Source organism: Mesoplodon densirostris, chromosome 18, assembly GCF_025265405.1.
Source record: "Mesoplodon densirostris isolate mMesDen1 chromosome 18, mMesDen1 primary haplotype, whole genome shotgun sequence".
Classification (NCBI taxonomy): domain Eukaryota; kingdom Metazoa; phylum Chordata; class Mammalia; order Artiodactyla; family Ziphiidae; genus Mesoplodon; species Mesoplodon densirostris.
Window position 1 is genome coordinate 15,413,055 of NC_082678.1, and position 24,023 is coordinate 15,437,077.

At 52.8% G+C, this 24,023-nt stretch overlaps 1 protein-coding gene across 1 annotated transcript; it reads right to left on the reverse strand.

Moving 5' to 3' along the window:
- Positions 1 to 819: 819 nt before the first annotated feature.
- GAA (alpha glucosidase) lies at positions 820 to 23,860 on the reverse strand. The gene is made up of 20 exons (XM_060081629.1): positions 23,768 to 23,860; positions 20,371 to 21,069; positions 19,220 to 19,365; positions 17,386 to 17,551; positions 17,206 to 17,302; positions 16,590 to 16,709; positions 16,391 to 16,509; positions 16,173 to 16,304; positions 15,177 to 15,287; positions 14,554 to 14,667; positions 14,372 to 14,456; positions 13,785 to 13,902; positions 13,291 to 13,424; positions 5,577 to 5,728; positions 5,265 to 5,413; positions 3,884 to 4,025; positions 3,333 to 3,476; positions 2,753 to 2,917; positions 2,292 to 2,444; positions 820 to 1,882 (listed from the first exon to the last, which is right to left on the reverse strand). The coding sequence occupies exons 2-20, from the start codon at positions 20,893 to 20,895 to the stop codon at positions 1,823 to 1,825; spliced, it is 2,832 nt and encodes a 943-aa protein (XP_059937612.1). The 5' UTR covers positions 20,896 to 21,069; positions 23,768 to 23,860; the 3' UTR covers positions 820 to 1,822.
- Positions 23,861 to 24,023: the final 163 nt, after the last annotated feature.

The window sequence follows — 24,023 nt, forward strand, 5'->3', positions numbered from 1 at the left end:
ATTGATTCTCTGGGGTGAGAAGGACTCAACCCACCATTGCTGGATTTGAAGATGAAGGTGCCACGAGCCAGGATATGGAGCAGCCTCTAGAAGCTGAGGAGGACGTCTGGCTCACAACCACAGGGACATGCGGGCCTCACACCCATACACTCAGGAGACTGAATTCTGCCGACAACCTGCATAAGCAGGGGAGCACATTCTCCCCTGGAGCCTCCAGAGAAGAAGCTGCCTTGCTGACACCTAATTTAGCCCAGTTGACCGTGTCAAATTTCTGACCTACAGAACTGCGATAGAATAAATCTGTTATTTTAAGCCACAGAGATTGTGGTAATTTGCTATGGTAGCATTTGGAAAAACAGTGTACTTTGTAACTCATTAATAAGGTCAACAAATCCAAGTAAAAAATGGGCAAGATACCTGAACAGACACTTCACCAGAGATTTATGGGTGACATAGGTCCATGAAAGATGCTCGCCATCTTCAGTTGCAAGATCCACTGTCACTGGAACAGCTGAAAGTGAGCATACAGACCACACGAAGCGACAGCAAGGCTGGTAGGAGTGCAGAGTGGGTCACCCACTTTGGAAAACAGTTTAGTCACACACACCCTCCATATGACCTGACCATATCACACTTGGTGTTTGCTCAGGAGAAATGAAAACATGTCTGTTCACAGAGTGGTCCATGATTACCACATCTTTATTCACAATGGTCAAAAACTGAAAACAATCCTAACATCCATGATAATTTGATAAATGTGGCACCTCCATCCAATGGAAAACTATTTGGCAATGAAAAAGCACACAACATGGACAAATCTCAAAGTAATTAATTAATTAGACCAAAAGAAATACATGCTATATGATTCCATTTATATAAAATTCCAGAAAATGTAAACTAGTCTGTAGTGACCAAAAGCAGACCAGCTGTTGCTTGGGAACAGAGGTGTTGGGGATAGCAGCTTAGTCTACATAGCCCTTGGGCAGGGTCGAGGGGAGGGTGCATCTCCCACCACGTGACTGACACCAGGCCTGGCTGGATGTTTTCCAGTCACCTTAGAGATGGGTGATACTAGGGTGTGAGGTGGGGATGTGTGAGGGTGCTGCTTTGAGCGTGCACAGTACAGCACACGTGTACACCCTGCCTGGGAACGTCCAGGGGCCCATCAAGGATGGAGTCCTGCTTCTGTGTCAGGGCCTTTAGACACATCCTCCTTACCCTGAATCCCAGAAGGGCCGGCAGAAGCTTGATTGCAAATGCCCCTTTTATTAAAAATAATTGCACTTCAGATTAAGGGTTCCCCAAGTCCTGTGAATTCTGCCGAGTGTCTGGGCCCACTTGTCAGACTGGTGGACAGCCTCCACCTGTTGTCGGGGGCAGCTGCCCAGAAAGTCTGCAGCGGCCCCCAGCTCTGTGCTTTCATCAGGTCAGAGCAGCAGCAGAGCTGCCCGAGGCAGGACCTTGGGGTGCAGGTACCACCCCATCCCAAGCACCACCTCTGCGTCACAGGCAGGCAGCGGTGACTGACAGTGCACGCATCACAGTGGCAGGCTACAGTGAAGCAAATCTTCCAGTAAACATTCCAGATACAGGGCACCCCTCAGGGCACTGACCTGACTGGGATCTGGACAGAAGACTCAAGAAGAGCTGCTGGCCCAGAGCCTGGGAGGCAGACTTACAAGCAGATCCGGGTGTTCAGTGATGTCAGTGACATGCGATTCGGGGTAAGCGCTCTGACCCAAGGCCCACATACCGCCGACTGAGGGTGCAGGTGCTGGGCTGCCGGGAGGTCTGTAAAGGAGCAGCACCACTGGGCCCCGGATTAAGACCAACTGATGAGGAACTGCTCTCCCATCGTCAGCAAGACAGGGATGTCCAGGGTCTGGGGACAAGAAATAGGAAAATTTGCTTGGCAAGAGAGGTGGGGCAGACAGCAGTCTGTGGACATGGGTGGACGGTGGACATGGGGTCTGACCTAGCCCTGGGAGCGTCTCGCTCCGTTCCCTCCGAGCACTCTTGGCAGTGGCCGCCTTAATTTGCTTTGGAAACGAGCTGCCCTTTAACCAGGGGCTGACAGTGTGGACACAGGCAGAGAAAAGATGTGAAGTGCGAGAGGACTGAACCTTCCCACTCCTCCCCGCGAGGATCAGTTCCTCTCCACCCATTGTAAGGCCTGAGTGTCCTCTCCCTTCTGGACAGGGAATCCCATGATGACAGCTCAGCGGGCACCTCCCGCCCCCTCGCCCACCCTCAGGGACAGGCCTTCTGGCCTCAAATGTAGGCTCTCTTGCCTCCGTGTCAGGGCTGTAGGTGAAGTTTGATACAGGAACGCCATTGCAGAGGACCTGCTGGGGGGCTGTGGCCACCCCCAGGACGGTCACCTTCCTCAGCTGCAGGCCAGCCCCCTCACTGCTCACGTGCACCAGCTGGTTCACGATGGTGTTCTGGCAGAAGCAAGGGAGAGAGGACCAGAGGTGTGAGCAGATGGCCTGGGGCAGGAAGCCCCACCAGGGCAGGGCCTCTGGACAGCAGATGGGGAGGGCAGGTCAGCAGCACACCCCGTGCAAACCCTAGGACACTGGCGCAGTGCAGGGGACTCCAGCCAAGGCAGTTGGCCTACGGGCTCTTCTCCCCTTCAGTCTACTTGACCCAGGGACAGGTGGCCATCCCAGGACCCCAGGCCAGCTCCCCCCACCAAGTCAGGATAGTCACCCCAAGACACCCCCCAGCCTGGGCGGATCCCAGGACTCACGTTCCTGGCCAGGAAGATGACCTGCGTGTACGCCCCACGGTCCAGCACTCCCAGGCTCTCCCCATCGTCCCAGAACAGCTCCCCTCGGGCCTCCCTGCTCGCAGTCAGGGCCACGGCCAGGGCCATGGGCTTCTTGCGGGACTCTGTGGTTGTGAGGCCAGGGCCCTGGGAGGGAGTGGCCCACGTCACTGTCCCAAACCTGGTGGAGGCCTCCAGACCCAGGCGTGAGGAGCACTAGGCTGGGACAGTGCCGTGCTAGAAGAAACCAGGATCCGCAGGACAGCCTACGGCCGAGCGGCCTGGAGGCCCATGGACACCTCAGAGGACGTGAGGCCCACAGAGGTTTGCAGACTGACTGAAGGCTGTTTTCTGAGAAAGGCCAATGAAGCAGGCCTCTCCTTCGCCAGGCCCGAGAGCAAGTGAGTGCAAGGATGTATCCTGTCCTTCTCCAGCCCAGTTCATCCTCAACCCTCAGAAGTATCATCTCTGCCTGGGGGCAGACCCCCAATTGAACAGAGGCATGTGGGGTCCCAGCAACCCCAGGGCTGGACAAATAGGATCAGGGGCCCGGCCCAAGTACCTGCATGGGGATGATGTGCCCGGCCCGGAGGTGGAGGTTGATGGTGTCCAGTGGGGCGGACAGTGTCACCCACTGCCCCTCGCTGTGGATGGCAGACGTGAGGGGTGCAGGAGGTGGGAGGCTGCCAAAGGCCTCCACTGGCACCTGGAGGGGGATGTCATGTCACAAAGGGTCCTGGGCATTGCCAAGCTCCTGTGCTGTTGTCTGGAGCTGAGAGCACAGATCTGGCCACATGGTGGGGACAGAGCGTGCGAGGCCTGAGCCAGTGCTCGGGTCGGGCAGGTCAGAGGATGCAAGAAGGGGCAGGAGTTTGGGAGCAGAACTGGAGTCCCAGCTCAGCTCGGTGCCAAGTCACCCACTCAGCCTCGGTTTCTCCATCTGGAAAATGGGTCCTGTAAGGATCGCACAGGATGCTGCTGATGGAGCACCCAGGTGAGGGCCCTCATGTAGCCAGGACTCATTTTTCACTCTCTGGTCCACATGGATGGTGCTGGAGGGAAGACCAGTTCCATCTCCCCCATCCTCCCCGGTTTCAGGGCCCCAGGACTCACCGTCTGCAGGTCGTACCACGTGCTGCGGGGGAAGTAGCCAGTGACCTCAACCTTCCCGGCCTTGAGCACCGGGGTGATGAGCAGAGCCTCCCCCCACAGGAGCTGGCGGTCCACTGTCCAGGTGTGGGGGTCCTCGGGGAACCTTCAAACAGGAGGGACGGGCAGGGGGGCCTGGTGACCTCTGAGGTCAGTGGGCTCAAGGGACCCATGGGGAGGTGTGGACAGGAGCCAGAGGACCTGGGTTACATGTGGCAGGGCCGGTTCTGGCCAGCTTAAGTCAAGGCAGGAGCCAAGAAGAACCTCTCCCTGCCCGACTACTCGGGCATGACCTGTTCACATTTCCTGTTTGCAAGTTGTGTTCTTGCCCACATGTCTATCTGGCTCTTACCCCTGGTCTGAGTTTCTGTACATTAGGGACAGTGACTGTCATTTTATTGATAATGTTTTCTCCCATTCGTTTGCCTTGATAATCTTTTTTTTTTTTTTTTTTTTTGCGGTACGCGGGCCTCTCACCGTTGCGGCCTCTCCCGTTGCGGAGCACAGGCTCCAGACGCGCAGGCTCAGCGGCCATGGCTCACGGGCCCAGCCGCTCCGCGGCATGTGGGATCCTCCCAGACTGGGGCGCGAACCCGTTTCCCCTGCATCGGCAGGCGGACTCTCAACCACTGCACCACCAGGGAAGCCCCTGCCTTGACAATCTTATGTTCAGAGCAGTTTTAATATTTTTCTGCTTATGTTCAAAGAAGTGTTACTTTTTTTTTCCTAAATGAAACCTCCTTACCTTTGCTTTTTTGCTTTTGATGCTTAGAAAGCCCTCTCCTGACAGGTCATAGAGAAACATTCACTTCTGATTTCCTGCAGCTTTTTCTACCGCTTAATTTTTGACATTTAACTATTTAATCCATTTGGAACTTAGGTTTGTATGGTTGAAGGGAAAATATGTTGATTTTTGCAAATAGCTAACTAATTACCTTACTACTGGAGAATCCTTTAATCCTCTGATTCGAGGTGCCATTTTATGGTACGGTAACTTCTTAGATATACTAAGTCCTACTTGGGGGATATCTATTGGATTTCTTTAGTGGTCTTGTTCCCTTAAGCCCCAGATGGATTCATGATAGTCTTATAACTTGTTTTACCATCTGGGAGGCCTGGTCTGTACTCAGTGTTCATCCTGGGTTTTTCTGTTATCCAGTGCTCCCTGCCCTGAGCTGGAATCTAATGGGTGGGAACTGGGGGTGCAGGGGGGCACCTCTGTGGGGAGTGCCCGGATTTTGCTGCAACCTCCTTCCTCTCTCAGTGCCCAGAACACCCCCTGCAGCAGGTTAGCTGCCCTGGGGTCAGTGGGCCGGGGGCCATTACTCCCAACCCAGTCGCTCACTCCAAGAAGAGGGGCCGGGCCACGGTCTCGCCTCTGACGTGGGCCCCATGGAACAGCGTGTAGAGATAGGGCAGCAGCATGTAGCGCAGGGCAAAGGCCTTCCTCATGGCTTGCTGTGCTGTCTCGCTGAACCTGTACGGCTCCTGCGGCTGCAGTGGAGGGAGTGGAGGAAGCACCTGGGATCTAGGACCACGGACTCCGAGGTCCCCCCACCCCAGGAGACCCAGCACTTTGGGCCAGCCAGTGCTGGGCTCACTGGCACAGAAAGTGGCACTCCCCAGGGCACGGCCTCCCCTGCCGCCCCCGCCCTACCAGGCTGTTCAGGTCATTGTGGTTCCGCATGAAGGGGTAGAAGGCCCCCAGCTGGGTCCAGCGCACGCACAGCTCCTCCGAAGTGTTGCCCAGGAAGCCACAGATGTCAGCCCCCACCAGGGGCACCCCCAGCAGATTGAAGAGCAGGATTTCTGGAGGGCAGAGTCAGATGGGCCTCCAGCTGCTACAGCAGGAACAGTCTAGGGCCAAGGAGCCTGACAGACATGTCTGTTGAACTGGCTGGAGGCAAGGATCCTTCCCAAAGCCCCTCCCACCCAGCCCCCACCTGATGGTCAGTACACCAATGGCCACTTCACCTTGCACTTGTGGTCAGCAGAATGACAAGCCGCATCTGCTCCCTAACTACCAGGGTGGGCAGGGCAAACTAGACCCGTTAGGGCTGAATTGTATCTCCCTCCAAAGGTAAGTTCTAGTCCTAACCCCTGGTTGCCATATTTGGAAATAGGGTCAGTGAAGATGTAATCAGGTTGAGAAGAGGACGTTAGGGTGGACCCTAATCCACCATGACTGGTGACCTTATCAGAAGAGGGAACCAGGTACAGGAAGCACAGAGGGTCCCAAACAAGATGAACCCAAACAGACCTACACCAAGACATAATTAAAATGGCAAAAGTTAAAGAGAATTCTAAAGGCAGCAAGAGAAAAACAAAGAGTTAATTACAAGGGAACCCCATAAGGCTATCAGCTGTTTTCTCCACAGAAAGGTTGAGAGCCAGAAGGGAGTGGCAAGATGTATTCAAAGTCCTGAAAGGGAAAAACCTGCAACCTAGGATACTCTACCCAGGAAGGTTATCATTTAGAATAGAAGGAAAGATAAAGAATTTCTCAAACAAGCAAAAACAGAATACAGCAATGCTAAACCTATCCTAAAAGAAATACTGAAAGGTCTTCTCTAAATAGAAAAGAAGCAAGAATCTATAGGAAAAAGAAAATCACAATTGGAAAGTAAATCACCTAAGCCAGTACAAAGATTTTAAAAAAAAATCAAAAATATTTTTGTGAAAGCAATGATAACTACAGTGAACAGCAAAGGGATAAACATGAAGATGTAAAAGAGGACATCAAAATCACAATATGTGGGGAAGGGGAGTAATAAAATATAGATTTTTTTTTCAGAATGTGTTTGAGCCTGTATGGCTACCAGTCTAAAGCAAGTAGATATAGTAACAGGTTAACATACTTGAAAAACAGGTTACCACAAATCAAAAACATAAAATTGATTCACAAAAACCGAAAGAACACAAGGAAAATACAAAAGAAAACCATCAAACCATAAAAGGAGAAACAAAAAAGAACAAAGAAGAAATACAAAATCAAATGGAAAATAAGGTTTAAAATGGCAATAAACACGTATCAATAATTACCTTAAATGTCAATGGACTAAATGCTCCAGTCAAAAGACACAGAGTGGCAGATTGGATAATAAAACAAGAGCCTACGAGGTGCTGCCTACAGGAGACCCACTTTAGGGCAAAGGACACACATAGCTTAAAAGTGAGAGGATGGAAAACGATATTTCATGCAAATGGAAATGACAAGAAAGCGGGGGTAGCAATACTCATATCAGACAAAACAGACTTTAAAACAAAATCCATACAACATTTTCAGATATCTTGTTTTCTCATCAGTGACCCAAGCGTAACCAACTCTTTCTCACGTTACAGGTCATTGAGGCTTAGTATTTTAAACTAAGATGGGAATATAAAAATACAGAATTCTGACCCATGCATGAAATTTGCTAGCTACTGTTTTCTACTGTAGCTATTAGCTGCCATTTCTTTAGACGCTGTGCTACTAAAATTTCCTAGATGACAGGGTTCTCATTCCTCTGCTAACAGGATCTTTAGAAACTTAAGTGGCAGGGGTGTGCATGTGGGCTATTATTCTCTCAGAGTTGAAGATGAGAGGGGGATGGTGCCCTTGACTGTAATGTGGTTACCTGAAGTAACCACAGGTAACCTTGGGCTGCACCATGCTAAAGGGCAATGGGATCTTTGACTGTCAAAGTGAACATTCAAAATGACTTTTATTAACAACAACAAAAAATGATTAAATATAATTCTGTATCTTCAAAAAAATAAAGGCCATAAAGAAAGATAAAGAAGCACACTATATAATGATAAAAGGATCACTATAAGGAGAGGATATTACACTCATTAACATATATGCACCCAGTATAGGCACACCTAAATACATAAAACAAATACAGACATAGAGAAATTGATGGGAATAAAATAATAGCACAAGGCTTTACCATCCCACTGACATCAAAGGACAGATCTTCCAGACAGAAAATCAATATGGCAACAGAGATCCTAAATGACACAATAAAACCGACTTAATACCTTCAGGACATTACATCCCAAAAAAACCCCATAATACACAGTCTTTTCAAGTACACATGGACTATTCTCTGGGATAGACTATATAAATACTAGGACATAAAACAAGCCTCAACAAATTTAAGAGGACAGAAATTACCTCAAACATCTTTTCTGACCACAACAGCATGAAACTGGAAATCAACCACAGAGAGAACAAATTACATGGAGACTAAACAACATGCTACTTAAAAAAAAAAAAATCCCAATGGGTCAATGATGAAATCAAAGAGGAAATTTAAAAATACTTTGAAACAAATGATAATGGAAATACAGCCAAACAAAATCTGTGGGATTCAGCAAAAGCAGTCCTTATGGGGAAGTTCATAATGATACAGGCCTTCCTCAAAAAAAAAAACAAGAAAAATCTCAAACAACCTAACCTACCACCTAAAAGAATTAGAAAAAGAAGAACAAACGAAACCTAAAGTTAGCAGAAGGAAGGAAATAATAAAGATCAGAAACAAATAAAATAGAAATTTTTTAAAAATAGAAAAAAAATCAATAAAACCAAGAGCTGGTTCTTTGAAAGGGTAAACAAAATTGACAACCCTCTGGCCAGGCTCACCAAGAAGAAAAGAGAGGACCCAAGTTAACAAAATAAGAAATGAAAGAAGAGAAATAACAACTGATACCACAGAAATATAAAAAACCATAAGAGAATACTATGAACAATTACATGCCAACAAACTGAACAACCTAGAAGAAATGGACAAGTTTCTAGATACATCCAGCCCACCAAAACTGAATCAAGAAGAAATAGATAATTTGAACAGATCAATCACTAGAAGTGATATAGAATCTGTAATTTTAAAAAACTCCCTGCAAACAAAAGCCCAAGACCACATGGCTTCACTGGGGAATTCTACCAAACATACAAAGAAGAACTAATACTGATCCTTCTCAAACTCTTCCAAAAGACTGAAAAGGACAGAACACTCCCAAAATCATTCTATGAAGCCACCATCACCAAAACCAGACAAAGACACTACCAAAAAAAGAAAATTACAGGCCAAAATCTTTAATATAGATATAAAAATTCTCAACAAAATGATACCAAACTGAATCCAACAACACATAAAAAAAGATAATACACCATGATCAAGTTGGATTCATCCCAGGGTTGCAAGGATGGTTCAGCATATGCAAATCAATGGGATACACCACATCAACAAAAGACAAAAACCATATGATCATCTCAATAGATGCAGAAAAAGCATTTGATAAAATTCAACATCCATTCACAATAAAAACTCTTACCAAAGTGGGTACAGAAGGAACATATCTCAACATAATAAAAGCCAACATAATACTCAATGGTGAAAGGTTGAAAGCCTTTCCACTAAAATCTGGAACAAGACAAGGATGCCCACTCTCACCATTTCTATTCAACATAGTATTGGCAATCCTAGCCACAGCAATCAGGCAAGAAAAAGAAATAAAATGTATCCAAATTAGAAAAGGTAAAATTGTCATTATATGCAGATGACATGATACTATATATAGAAGACTCCGAAGACTCCACACAGAAACTACTAGAACTGATAAATAAAGCCAGGTAGCAGAATACAAGGTTAACATACAGAAATCTGTTATTTCTTTACACTAACAATGAAATAGCAGAAAGGGAGAGTAAAAAGACAATCCCTTTTAAAATCGCATCAAAAAAAAAATACTTTGGGGAATTCCCTGGTGATCCAGTGTTTAGGACTTGGCGCTTTCACTGCTGTGGGCCTGGGTTCGATTGCTGGTTGAGGAACTAAGATCCCACAAAGCCACACAGCACAGCCAAAAAGTAAAAAATAAAATACGTCAGAAGAAACCTGACCAAGGAGGTGAAAGACTTATATGCTGGGCTTCCCTCGTGGCGCAGTGGTTGAGAGTCCGCCTGCCGATGCAGGGGACACGGGTTCGTGCCCCGGTCCGGGAAGATCCCACATGCTGCGGAGCGGCTGGGCGTGTGAGCCATGGCCGCTGAGCTTGCGTGTCCGGAGCCTGTGCTCCGCAACGGGAGAAGCCACAACAGTGAGAGGCCCGCATACCGCAAAAAAAAAAAAAAAAAAAAAAAGACTTATATGCTGAGAACTAGAAAACATTGATAAAGGAAACTGAAGATGATTCAAAGAAATGGAAAGATATCCCATGCTCTTGGTTTGGAAGAATTAATATTGTTAAAATGGCCATACTACCCAAAGCAATCTACAGATTTAATGCAACCCCTATCAAATTACTCATGACATTTTTCAAAGAACTAGAACAAATAATCCTAAAATTTATGCGGAACCATAAAAGATCCAGAATTGCCAAAACAACCCTAAGGAAAAAGAACAAAACTGGAGGCACAACCCTCCCAGACTTCAGACAGTACTACAAAGCTACAGTAATCAAAACGGTGTGGTACTGGCACAAAACAGACATATGGATTAATGGAACAGAGAGCCCAGAAACAAACCCACACACCTACGGTCAAGTAATCTTCAACAAAGGAGGCAAGAATATACAATGGAGAAAAGACAGTCTGTTCAGTAAGTGTTGTTGGGAAAGCTGGACAGCTGCATGTAAATCAATGAAGTTAGAACACTCCCTCACACCACACACAAAAATAAGCTCAAAATGGCCTAGAAACTTAAATATAAGACATGAGAGCACAAAACTCCTAGAAGAGAACATAGGCAAAACATTCTCTGACATAAATCATAGCAGTGTTTTCTTAGGTCAGTTTCCCAAGGCTATAGATATAAAAGGAAAAATAAACAAATGGGACCTAATTAAACTTATAAGATATTGGACAGCAAAGGAAACCATAAGCAAAATGAAAAGAGAACCTATGGACTGGGAGAAAATATTTGCAAATGCTGTGACTGACAAGGGCTTAATTTCTAAAATATACAAACAGCTCATACAGCTCAACATCAAAAAAACAAACAACCCAGTCAAAAGATGGGCAGAAGACCTAAAAAGACATTTCTCCAAAGAAGATATACAGATGGCCAATAGGCACATGAAAAGATGCTCAACATCACTAATTAGTAGAGAAATGAAAAATCAAAACTACAATGAGGGACTTCCCTGGTGGCACAGTGGATAAAATTCTGCCTGCCAATTCAGGGGACACAGGTTCGATCCCTGGTCTGGGAAGATCCCACAGGCCACGGAGCACCTAAGCCTGTGCACCACAACTACTGAAGCCTGCGTGCCACAACTACTGAAGCCTGCACGCCTTGAGCCCATGCTCCACAAAAGAGAAGCCACCGCAAGTAGAAGCCCATGCACTGCAATGAAGAGTAGCCCCCGCTTGCCACTAGAGAAAGCACGCGAACAGCAACAAAGACCTAACGCAGCCAAAAATAAATAAAATTAAATCTTTAAAAAAAAACAACAAAAAACTACAATGAGGTATTACCTCACACCAGTCAGAATAGCCATCATTAAAAAGTCTACAAATAATAAATGTTGGAGAAGTTGCAGAGAAAATGGAACCCTCCTACACTGTTGGTGGGAATGTAAAATGGTGCAGCCACTATGGACAACAGTATGGAGGTTCCTTAAGAAACTAAAAATAGAGTTGCCATGTGATTCAGCAATCCCACTCCTGGGCATGTATCTGGACAAAACTATAATTCAAAAAGATACATGCACTCCAATTTTCATAGGAGCACTATTCACAATAGCCAAGACATGGAAACAACCTAAATGTCCATCAACAGATGAATGGATAAAGATGTGGTACATATATACAATGGAATATTACTCAGCTATAAGAAAGAATGAAAATAATGCCATTTGCAGCAACATGGACGGACCTAAAGATTATTATACTAAGTAAAGTTAGAGAGAGACAAATGCCATATGATATCAGGTATATGTGGAATCTAAAATATGATACAAATGAACTTATTTACGAAACAGAAACAGACTCCAGACATGGAAAACAAATTTATGGTTACCAAAGGGGAAAGGGGGTGGGGGAGGGATAAATCAGGAGTTTGGGATTAGCAGATACATACCACTATATATAAAATAAACAATAAGGTCCTACAGTATAGCCCAGGGAACTATATTAAAAAAGAAAAGAGGAGGGAAAACACCATGTGAAGACAAGGACACAGGAAGAAGACCAAGAGCTGACAAAGGCAGAGGTTAGAGTGACACAGCCTCAAACCAAGGAGGACCAAGGACTGCTGGCAACCACCAAGAGCTGGAGGAAGCAAGGAGGGATTCTGTCTAGAGTCTCAGAGGGCAAGGCCCTGCCGACACCATGATCAGACTTCTAGTCTGAGAATAAGTTTGTTGTTTTAAATCACCTGGGGTGTGGTACTTCGTTACAGCAGAGGGTCAGTGAGTCCTCTAAGTTGCTGAAGGGTCAGACAGCTTCCAGAGCATCTGGGCCCCGTGCCGACCCCACCACCGCTGGGCAGGACTAGAGGCTGCTGGGCCACCCTCTCCTTGTCTCCTCAGGAGCCAGGACCCAGTCTGGAAGCCAGTGGGCAGGATGGGGCACAGCCTGGGGCTGTGAGCAGTGCTGGTCTAGGTCATAGCAGGTCCTGGGAGCTGCACAGACTTATTTTAGCTTGGTAACAACAGCTCACACCAGAACTAAAACCCAAGAACCAGACAGGTGGACACAAAGCCCAGGAATCTGGCTCTGGGGTGGCTTCAGAGACTGGCCTGCAGGTGCTCAGGCTCGACCCACCATGCTGGCCCCAGGGTGGAAATCAGAGCCGGTTGGCACCTGTGGGCAGAGCCAGCAGCCGCTTTGTGAAGGAGGAATGGACTTCTCACCCGAGAGCTCAGCTCGGCAGGACATCCCTGTGGCCCGAGGCTCTGTAGATGCATTGCACATGGAAGCAAGCCTGCGACTATGAAAGCACTTCCAGGCCGGGGGTTTGGTGGAGGCTCTTTTCAGCTGTGACCTCTGGGGTCACCTCTATCCCCTTCCCCAGGGCTCCTGAGCCATCCCTGGACCTAAGATCTGTCTTCATCAGAGCTCTTGGAACAAAAATCAAAATTTTCTTTGCAGGGTGGAGCCAGGCACTGAGCCGAGAGGGGTGGGGGCACCCTTTGGACTGAGCTCAGATTCTATTTCATGCAGCTCAGAATGTGGTCACCAGAAGGGACATTCTGATGTTAGCATGAATCCGAGATGGGGACATTGGAAGAGGGGCATCACAGGTGAGCCCAATGGCACATGAGTTGGCGACGGGCCCCACGCCATTGCAGCAGCATCTCTCTGAGGACCCAGCTCTGGGCAAACACGCCCAGAGAGGGGCCCACCCTCCCCTCCTTGCACCCCTCCTGACAGGTGTGCTCACCTGGCACGGAGTAGGAAAGCTGCTCCCAGCTGCTCCACACATCCCCTGTCCAGTGGCCGGCGTACTGGCCGTGGCCGGCAAAGGTGGAGCGAGAGATCACAAAGGGGCGCATCCCCCGAGCCTTTATCAGAGCCCTGGGTGGAGCAGGGGCACAGAGACCTGTGTTGAGCAGGGTCACCAGGAGCCCCACCACTGCCCGCAAGAGCGCCCGGTGGTGCAGCAGGAAGGGCAAGCTGGGAGCAAGGAGTTGGCTTGCTGAGGTCACCGCCACTGTGCCAGGCAGTCAGCCCTGCCACCTGACACCCTCGAAAATGCACATGTCACGGGGAGGACAAACTCAAGGGAGCCAGAGGCCCTGGTCAGCCCTGGCCTCCCTGTCTCATCACCATGCCCTTCCTCTGAGGCACCAGGCATGGAGCTGGGGTGGGGGGCGGGGGTGGGATGTGGGGATGGCCAGGGCCTCCTCCTCTCCTTCCTGCACCCTGGCCCCTCACCTGTGGGAGGCGAAGGCTTCGGTCAGGCCGTACAGGTTGTGCAGGTCGTAGTGCGTGGACAGGAACTGGTGGCTGGAGGCGCAGATGGTGGCTGCCCGGAGGGTCCCGCCAACCACCCCTGGAGGAGAGGGGGCTGTTTCCTTGGAGCCTCCTCCCAGCAGGCTGGTGCCCCCCACATCTTGAGAGACCCCTTGGGACATGGGGTGCGTCCCTGTACAGTCTCCACTTCTCTAAGGACAGGACAAGGCGATGCCGCAGGCTGTGGTCTGCACACCCAGACTTCATGTCTGCCTGCTCCTAACCATTTAAAGTTTTTCCCTGTCCGACTGCCTAAGCCTGAAACACCCCCTCTGAAGGGTCTCGCCTCAGCTGCACATGCCCAGTCAGCATCACGTGGCTGGGGTCTCCCCACATGAACCTTACTCCCAGGGCACCCCTTGCCTTTCCCAGGCTGGCCGCTCGCTGCCCATCAGCTTCTCAGAAACCAGAGGTTTGAGTCTCCCAAACCAGAGAAGGAAATCCCTGATTTGAGCTGTTAAATCCCCAGCCGACTAGTGCTGAGGGGCCGGCAGGTGGAGGCAGCTCACCTGGCATGTAGGGCGGGTTCTCCAGGTTGCTGTTGGGGCAGCCATCCACTGAGCCCCTCACAAAATTGGATGGCTCGTTCATGTCCTGCAAGAGAGGCCCTGGGGGTGGGTGCCCTGCCTGGTGCAGAGAGGGGGGACGGTCCCTGAGGCCACCGGACACCCAAGGGTGGGGCCACACTCACGATCCACATGCCGTCAAAGGGCACCTGGGCGTGGAACTCGGCCACCATGTCCTGCCACCAGTCAAGGGCCTCGGGGTTGGTGAAGTCAGGGAAGGCGGTGAGTCCGGGCCACACCTGGACGAAAGGCCAGAGGGGAGACAGGGGCCCTGGAGCTTGCACGGAGGCCCTGTGTGTCCTGACTGCAGGCAGAGCCGTAGCCTCACTCATCTAACTCAGGGATGGGTGGACTGCAAGGGGAGGAGCATGGGGAGAGGCCCCAGAATCTGCACTGCTGGGAGCCTTGCCAGCCTCCCCTCAGGCTGGGCCCCCTTCCTCCTGGTTCTGGGCCTGCCCTGGACTGGGAGGTCAGGAGTCTACTGGGTGCTCCGCCCACCGGGAAGGCCTGGGAACCATCAGGAAGCCCCTGGGGGCCCAGAGGATGTGGAGGACCCCAAGGCCTCCCCAAGCATCTCTGGAGCTTGTTTCTGAGCTGCCCGCAAACAAGGGCCCCTGACACAAGGATTCAGGGTGGTCTTCCTCGTCAGGGGCCACTGTCACCCCCAGCTGTCACCGCCGCCCCCCCTGCAGTCCCACTGCCCAGGGACCCCTGCTTTCTCCCCCTCGCCCCCCAGGCCCTGCTGTACCTGCCCAATCAGCGGCTGCCCAGTCTCATTGGTGATGAAGACCCGCCGCCTCAGACCCTCGTCGTAGGGTCGGTAGGTCCCGGCAGGACTGGAGCTGCTGATGGCAGGATCCTGGGGAGAGAAACCAGTCAGAGTGAGAGGGAAATGCCCAAAGCCTCGGCACCCATCGCTGGGAAAACGGGAAAACACTCTCGATAAATGTTAACGAGGAACAGGTGGATGCGCCAACACGCTGCGTGTGCGTGGACGTGCACGTGACCCCGCCCCCATTGCCAAAGAGGGCGCACCTGGATGCAGGCGTTACTTTTGATTTAAGGGCCCAGAGTTTCACAAACGTTCTACAGGGAGCGTTTATTTCATTCAGAATAAAAAAAGATAAGGTCTGCGTCTGCCCTCCCTGCTCTGAGTGGACCTGGATGCTGCTGCCTTCAGAGGGGCTGCAGGGATGGAAATGACCATCAGCCCAATTCCAAACGGATTTCCTCTCCTGAGGGGTATCCGTGGTGGCGACCATTTGGCTGTCTTGGCTCCCCCTCCCCTCCTCCGGGCCCCCAGCTGTACCAGACCCTGAATCACACCCCTCTGGCTGCAGGGACTGGCCCAGGGAAGTGTGTCTGTCTGCTGAGCCACTCAGATCCTGCCCTCCTTCCCACAAGCTGACTGCAGGGAGGCAGGGCCAGGAGTCTCACGGAGCTTCTGGGGTTCCAGCCACCCTGGCACACAGCTCCACCCGGCACTTGCTTTAAGCTGTTCAAGTAACCTACAGCCGTAAGGATCCTGAGCCACAGACAGATGTCTCCAGGGACATCACTGGCTAGCAGGAGCCAAGTCTATAAATCTGATATTCCCTTGATATCAAAGACCCTCAGAAACATTCTCAGTAACCATGGCAAGCATGAGGACGATGCCACTGAAAGTTGGAGCCACCAGACACTGGGCCCCTCTCCTTCCAAAAGAGCCTGCTTCCTGTGGCACAAGAGGGGAGGGGGCACTCACAACGATCATGATGTACCGCCGGCCACTTTGGTGGAGCTCCTGCACCATGGCTGGGAAGTCCCCAAAGCTGTCCTTGTTGAAAGTGAAGTCCCGCCTGGCGTCCATGTAGTCCAGGTCATTCCACTGGACATCCTGCAGCCACAGCACAGGGCGGTCGGGGCCCAGGCTCGTTGCCCCTGCCCCACCCTGGGGGCCCCAGGCCCCTGCCCGGCACTCACCAGAGGGAAGTGTGCCCTGGTCATGTTCTCCACAACCTGGCGGGTGATGGCGGTGGAGGAGTAGCCCCAGCGGCACAGGTGGAAGCCCAGGCCCCAGTACGGTGGCATGAACGGGTAGCCTGGGAGCCAAGGCGACTGTGAGGGGGCAGGAGGGGCTGGGGAGGGAGGGGCCGGGGGCCAGGGCCAGGGAGAGGCCTACCCACGATGTCCAGGTACTGCCGCACCACGCTCTTGGGCTCCGGGCCCAGGAAGATGTACACATCCAGGATCCCGCCCGTCGACCTCCAGCTGAGGGCCGGGCTGGGCTGCAGGACCACATCTGGGGGAAGCAGCCCTGGGGCTCAGGAGCAAATATTCACCCCCTTTGCCCAGGGCCTTCGGCACTGCACCAATGGGCCAAACCACTGCTGGTGAGGCGGGGTCCTCCCACAGGGAGCTTGGGGGCCCTGGGACAGTCGCTCTGAGCCCAGCTTGCTGAGATCCTTGGAGCAGGACAGAAAGACGCTGAGCAGCTGGGCCTGGGGCCCCTTTTTTTGGCCTCAGCCCCACCCCGCCCAGGTCAGAGGTCCCAGAGCCCACCTTAGAGGCACTGAAGGACAGAGCTGGCAGAGGCCACAGCCCAATGGTCATTTCTTGGAATAGTGTACGAGACCCGACCCCCTGCCCCCTCTACCTCCAGCCTGTCAGATAGGTGCAGAGAGCCCCAGCCCCCTCTACGAAGGAGGGGGTGTGGCTGCACCAGGGAAACCCTGGCCGGCAGCTCAGAAGCAGAACTGGCTGGGGGATGTGGAGGGCTCCAGTACCCCCTTGCTTACCCATGGCATTGCTGTTCAGCAAGAAGACCCCGTGAGCTAAACCGCCATCCTCCAGGCCCAGGTAGAAAGGGTGAGATCCATATAGGTTCACGTCGGGCTGGGACATGGCAGACACCCTGCTTTACGTCCCGGCCCATGAAGCCCCTCCGATCGCACACCCCGCCCTGGCTGCCCCTTTACCGTAGGGGCGACGTCCCGGTTCCAGAGAGTGACCTTGGTCCAGTTGGTGCTGAGCATCAGGGGCCCGAGGTGTTCGGCAAGGCCCGTGATGTGCTGGGATGGCAGGGAGGTGGACAGCTGCAGAAACTGGTCGGCGAAGAACAGGGGGGCCACTGTGGTGTTCAGCCTGCCAGGAGGAGACGAGGTGGCCTTGCACCAAAAGCCAATGGCCCCATGAGCCCTGACCACAAGCAAGTGCTGGGCAAGGGCTGCCCAAAACCCTTCCAGTCCTGGGAGTTGTGGCCCTGAGCACCTCCCAGGAGGGCCAAACTGCTCCCAGACATCGTGGAGCTGCCCAGCCAGGGGCAGTTAGGGTGCCCCAAGGTTCCATGGGGTCAAGAGCAAGGCAAAAACCACGTACAGGGTCCCCCTCTGCATGAAAGACGCATCACGGCTAATTTCATGGGACAAGTTCCTGCTGCACCCCACCAGCCCGTGTAAGACTTTGCTCACCTGCCTGTGGGTGTCTGTGTGTGTTCAAGGCCAAGATCTGATAAAATGCTTAAAAAACTTCTCTCCAAACTCCGCTTGAAGGTCAGCTTCTCAGAGAGGCCCCCCAGCTGCAGAGCCAGCCCACACTCTGCATCTGCACAGTCCGTTTCTACCTCCCTCTGCTATGTCAGTCCTGGGAGCAGGTCCACAACACCCGGCCAAAAAATGAACAGGCCACAAAAGAAAGAAATGCACTTCAGAAGGCAAGTGCTCTGAAGATTTGGGCAAGTCCAAGTTCCCGCCTTCTGAGCGTGTAGCAGAGTTCGGTGCAGAGCAGGGCCTTGTCAGCCAGCACATATCCGTGTAGGACTATGTGGGCAAAGTGCATGGGATGCGTCCTGGGAAAGGTGCTTGCACAGCCCGGCGTCAGGGCCAGTGGGCAGCCGCGGCAAAACTGCTGACCCCGTGGCTGGGGGTACGGGGGGGTGCCTCTGGGCCCGAGCGACACCGGACACTTGGACTCACAGCCACAGCATTTGAGTCTAAAAGATGCTTCGGTGCATCTAGTACCTGGGGGGTGGGCTGGGGGGAGGTGAGGGCGAGACCAAGCAACACCCTCATCCTCTCCACAAATATCCCTGAGCTCTGCTGTGGGTCAGAACTGCTCTAGGAGCTGGCGGTTCAGGAGGGAACAGGAAAGGCTCCTGCCTCAGGCAGATGGCAGCCACGGTCCAAGCAAAGGTAAGGTCCCGTGGGGGCACACAAACCCCGGAGGGACGTGGAGCAGAGTGGCCGACAGCACAGACGCTTGGGCTGGGCTCCGTCACCTGCCAGCAAGCACCTGGCCTCCTATGTCTCTGTCTCCCCATCTGTAAAGTGGGGATAATAACAGCACCTACGTCCCAGTTGTTATGAGGATTGGACGAGTTAATCACTGCAGTGCCTGATATACTGATGTGTAGTATGTGATAAATAAACAAGAATAAAGCAGGCTTGGGGGTGCTGCCTGGAGTGGGGTTGCCACTTTAGACTGGACCAGGGTTTCTCAGCTGCAGCACTACTGACATTTGGGCCAATCGCTCCGTGTTCTGGGCCGGCCTGTGCATTGTAGGGTGTTTAGCAGTGTCCCTTCACCCCAACACCCAGTGGTGACAACCAAAAATGTCTCCAGCTGTTGCTGTCCCCTCTGAGGAGGGGCCTTTGAGGGCCCGGGGTGGAGGGAACAGTGAGCACCAGGGCCCTGCGGGGCAAGGAACAGCCAGGAGGCCAGAGCAGGAGGGTGGACCGCAACAGGGTCAGGGACGATGCCCTCCAGCTCCCTAACCCTCCCAGCAGATAGTGGGCACAGAAACTGGGCACTCACAGCACCCGTCCATCCAGCTTCCGCCGTATGATCACCCCGAAGGGCTCCTCTGAGAACTCTACGCTGTAGAGCGTGGACGGTGCCTGGCTGCGGACACGTGGGGTCTCCAAGGGCACCTCATAGCGCTGGTTGGTGGGATCTTCGATCTAGAGGACGAGAGTGGTGTCATGAGGCCCTTGGTGGCCGGCTGCCCCTGCACACCTGTCCACTCCATCCTTCGCCTTCCAGAGAAGCGAGGCATCAGTTCAAGCCTCAGGGTGGCCGCACACAGCGTGGGCGTGTGGACAGATTGGTCCACATCCCTGAGCCTCAGTTTCCTCGTCTATAGAGCCAGGAGAGCACCTCCTGTGGGGTGTGCCAGGTAAGACACAGGAAATCTGGATTTCAGATAAACGATTTTTTTTAGTATAAGTACGTCTCAGATATTGCATGGGACATGCTTACGCTAAAAAAAAAAAAAGACTAATTCCTGGGTTATTTGAAATTCATATTTGTATTTTTATTTGCTGAATCTGGCAACATTTTTCTACCTGGCATATCTAGTCACAGGGTGAACGAGCAAACATAAGTAGAACACCCAGCCCTTGTCTGGTACGCAGTCATCACTCAGCAATCCACGGCTGTCATCAGTTACTTTGTTAAAATAACAGGGCCGTACTGAATTATGTGCTTCAGGCTCTCTCACCTTTGTCTGCACATTCATTCAGTTGACAAGTTTTTAATGAGCACCTGCTACGTGCCAGGCACTGTACCAGGGGCTGGGAAGCAGCAGGGAATAAACCAGACAAGAGGCCCTGCCCTCAGTGGCTGGGATCCCACTGCCCACTGCCTGGAACAGCCCCCCCTTCCTCCTTCTCCACCTTTCCCCTTCCTGACTCCTACTTTAAGTCCCAGCTGGGATGTCACTTCCCGGGGGGGACCTAACCTCCCACCACCTCGTCCTGAGCCCTGTCCCCTAGAACATGTTGTAGAACCTCCTAGTGACTGTCTCAGCGGCCCACTGTTCCTTGAGTGTAGGCACTGTGTCTGCTCACACCCAGACTCCAGGTGAGGGCACAACACATGCCTGTGCATAAACAAACACCCCGTAGCGTCTGTCTTTGTCCACTGTCCGCACACTCTCTGCCCCTGGCCAGCCCCCGCCCACCCACCGTGAAGTGGAGCCGGCTCTCAGTCTCCACCAGCACGTCCAGCCGCAAGGTCATGATGTCCTGGGGGAAGAAGGTCGGGGTGGCACGGATCAGGGTGGCCGTGTAGCCCGTCTTGGTGGTGGTCAGGTTCTCCAGCCTGTAACTGGGGTAGCTGGGAGGGAAGAAGCACCAGGGCTGCCCCATCTGGGTGCCCGGAGGCCACCTTGCAGGCATGTAGCAGCAGCCCCGGGCCTCACACTGCTCCTGGGTGATGGCCTTGTCTGGGGCGCAGTCGAAGCGGCCGTCGGGGGGCAGGTCGCACTGTGTGGGTGCTGCCCTGGGGCTGCCGTGGCGCCCTGGGACGGGCTGGGGCCCTTGGCCGCTGGCTCTGGGCTGGCGAGCTGGGTAAATCTCCTCTTGGGAGAAGCTGTGCAGCTCTTGGGGGACCACGTCGAAGTCATGAAGCAGGATGTGCCCCAGGATGGCCAAGGAGACTAGGGCACAGACCCCCAGCAGGGGGCAGGAACAGGGTGGCCACCTCATCATGTGTGGGCAGCGGGCCCAGGAGGCCTGCAGACAGAAGAACCAGGCTCAAAGGGACGGCAGCAGGGAGTGGCCGGGGCCTCAGGAGACTCTCAAAGCAGCTTCCAGACATGAACTTGTGGCCAGCCCAGCAGCGCACAGGCTGGAAGTGAGGTCTGGTGAGGAAGCAGGGCAGACCTGGGGGAGGGAGGAAAAAGGAAAAGGAGAGAAAAGTCCCAAACAGGGAGCTGCAGAACCCTGTGCATTGTGAAGTCTTCTAATATGTTACAAATAAACGCATCTAGAATGTCTGTAAAAATAACTTAGTAACACACAAAGACCCACGTGATAGATCAAGTGGAACAAACAAGTTCCCACAGTAGATAAGTCCCGCTCCCGTATGAAAACTGTGGCCGAGGTGAGTCTTGGCCAGTGGGGTGGAAGTGTGTGCCCTCCCTCTGTCCCTCTTGGGCTGACCAGGACGTGGGTACAGCCTGTGAGGGGTCTTGGGCACTGCAGCCCAGGGCAACACTCAGGGACGGCCAAGCACAGAAGAAAAGCCTGGCCTCCAGGACTGGGCAGGCAGAGCCCCTCCCCGCCCCTGCAGTCAGGCTCGTGTGGGGTCTGGTTCTGGGTCTCTGTCACAGCAGCTGCACTGGAGCCTCACTCTGGTTACTATGGTACTAAGACTGTTCTTACCTGCGTCTTGATTATCTGTATGTTCTAAATATTTTATAGGGAACATTGTTGGTCCAGCTCCTCTGAGAAGCAGCAGACACTGATATGGAACTAAACATGCAAGGCTTTTATTAGGGGGGTCCTTTTCATCTGTCTGAGAGAAACTGGGGAGGTTGCCAGAGAGGGTTGAGAGCACCAACACACCCGTGCAGGTATGACCCCATGGGAGGGTGGTGTGGATCCAAAAGCCCCAGACTGCCATGTAGGTTAGGGAAGCTTGGGCAAGGCCACAGGGCTGGGGTCCCTTGAGCCAAAGTTGGCCGTTAGAGGGGTCCAGGTCTCCTAGAAGCAGCCTGCCCTAGCGTTAAGGGCCGGGAGGCAGCCCCTCGCAGGAAATGCAGTGATGATTTCAGAGCACGGCGACTGAGCCTCTGTCAGTGAAGCTCCCTGTGGTGGGAGGTCTGTGAGCTGCATTCTCATGGCCTCCAGAAACATGCAGGTGTTGGGGAAAAGTCACACGCCAGGCAGAAGTGCGCCCAGGTCACTGAGAGAGTCCAAGCCTGTCACAGACACAGACCGGTCACCGGGAACATTCTGGCCACCATGGGCCACCAGTATGTTAGATGCAAGAGTGAACTGTTTTCATTCACAACACTTATGACACCAAAAGCGTGGAGCTTTTTCTCACCAACCAATTCTCCCATTCTCTGGACACCAGCCGGGTGTCCAGCAATTCAGTTCAATTCTGACACGAACTCCCAGAGTTAGTGCAGGCCCCACAGGTTGTGGGCTCAGTCCCACAAGACTTCCCCCACTTCAGACACTAACCGCAAGTCCCAGGTTGTCACCGGCTCTTCTGACCAAGCCGCTATAAATTCCGGGGTTCACACAACACCCCTCACCTCCTCAGGTTCAACAACTGGCTAGAACAACTCACAGAACTCACTTACTGTTACCTGTTTATTATAAAAGACACAACTCAGGAACAACCAGAGGGCAAGGTACGGGGAAGGGGTGCTGAGCTTCTATGCCCTCTCTGGGCTGGCCACCCTCTGAGCACCAAAATGTGTTCACAAGCTTGGAAGCTCTCCAAACCCCAACTAGTTTAGGGTTTCATTATGTAGGCGTGAATGATGAAATCACTGAGCACTGGTGATTAATCACCAGCCCCCTCTCTTAATCAAGAGCCTCCTGCCCAGAAGAAGGCCAGGAGAAAGTTCCCACCCTCGAATCCTGCCTTGGTCCTTCTGGGGACTAGCCCCCATTTTGAAGCTATATCTACAAGCCCCCAGTCATCTCATTAGCATATAAAAGACACTCTTACCACCCCCAAGATTCCAGGGTTTTTAGGAGCTATGTGCCAGGAACTGGAGACGAAGACTAATATCTCTCTTTTTATACCACATAGTGTCCCAGCTTCACCTGACCCTGCCAGACACATTTGTGATCATGATGACTCAGAAACTAAGGAACTCAGAGTGGAGTCCAGGGGTCCTCACTTGGGAGCTCCTGGGCAATGACCTCAGCCCTTCCCATCCAGACTTCAGAAGCTGCAGAGGTGCCCAGAAGCACGGCCAGGGCAGCACCCCATGCCCTTCCCTGCTTCCATTTTACAGACAGGGAAGAGAGCCTAGAAAGGGGAAGAGATCCTAAAATGGGGAAGAGCCACACTCACAGCGCTTGACAATTTAGAGAGAAAACGGGGAAGAACTGAAGGTCAGTAGATCAAGTGGCACTGCTGACCCAGAGGGCCGGTCACCCCGCCTTCAGGTAAGTGTCTCAGAACTGCCGCTTCCCCAGGCCACGGTGGTCGTGTAGACAAGCTGGGTTCAAAGCCCAGCTCCACCACCGGCAGAGGGAAGCAAAGGGTTCTCAACCTGTGCCTCAGCTTCCTCCCTGTGAACGGGGGCAAGCGCAGCCTTCCTCGCCCAGCTCGGGGGCAGTGAGTGGGAACCGTGGAGTGTCCGGGGTCCCCGATGTTACTGGGGTCACTGTCGTTACCGCTGCCTCCTGCCGCGCGCGGCCCTGGCACGGTGTGCTCAACTTCTCCAGTAGGAAAGCACTGACCAATCCCTCTATCGATCGACCCCTCCCCTTTCGGGCGTCACGACTGCCCGCACCCGCCAAGCCTCCACTCTGTGGGGTTGCCGCGGACCTCCCCCGCCCCGCCGCTCGCTGGGAGCACCGCAGCCCGGGTCCAGCAGTCAGGTCGGCTCACCTCCGCGCACGCGCGCCCGGAGCCCTCGCGCGCCCGGCCCGTAGCAGCAACTTCAGGAACCAGCGCCCACCAGAGCAGCGGCGGCGGGTCACATGACAGCCCCCTGCGCAGGCGCCCTTAGTGAGTGCTCGCCTCCGGGATGCGCCCTCTGGTGGCGGGGCGCTTGGTGGCGTCCTCGCCCTCCTTGGGCCTCGGCGTCCCTGGAACGTGGGAGGGGCTCAGGGGGCGCGCACCTTGCAGGGGAGAGCTCTCGGGG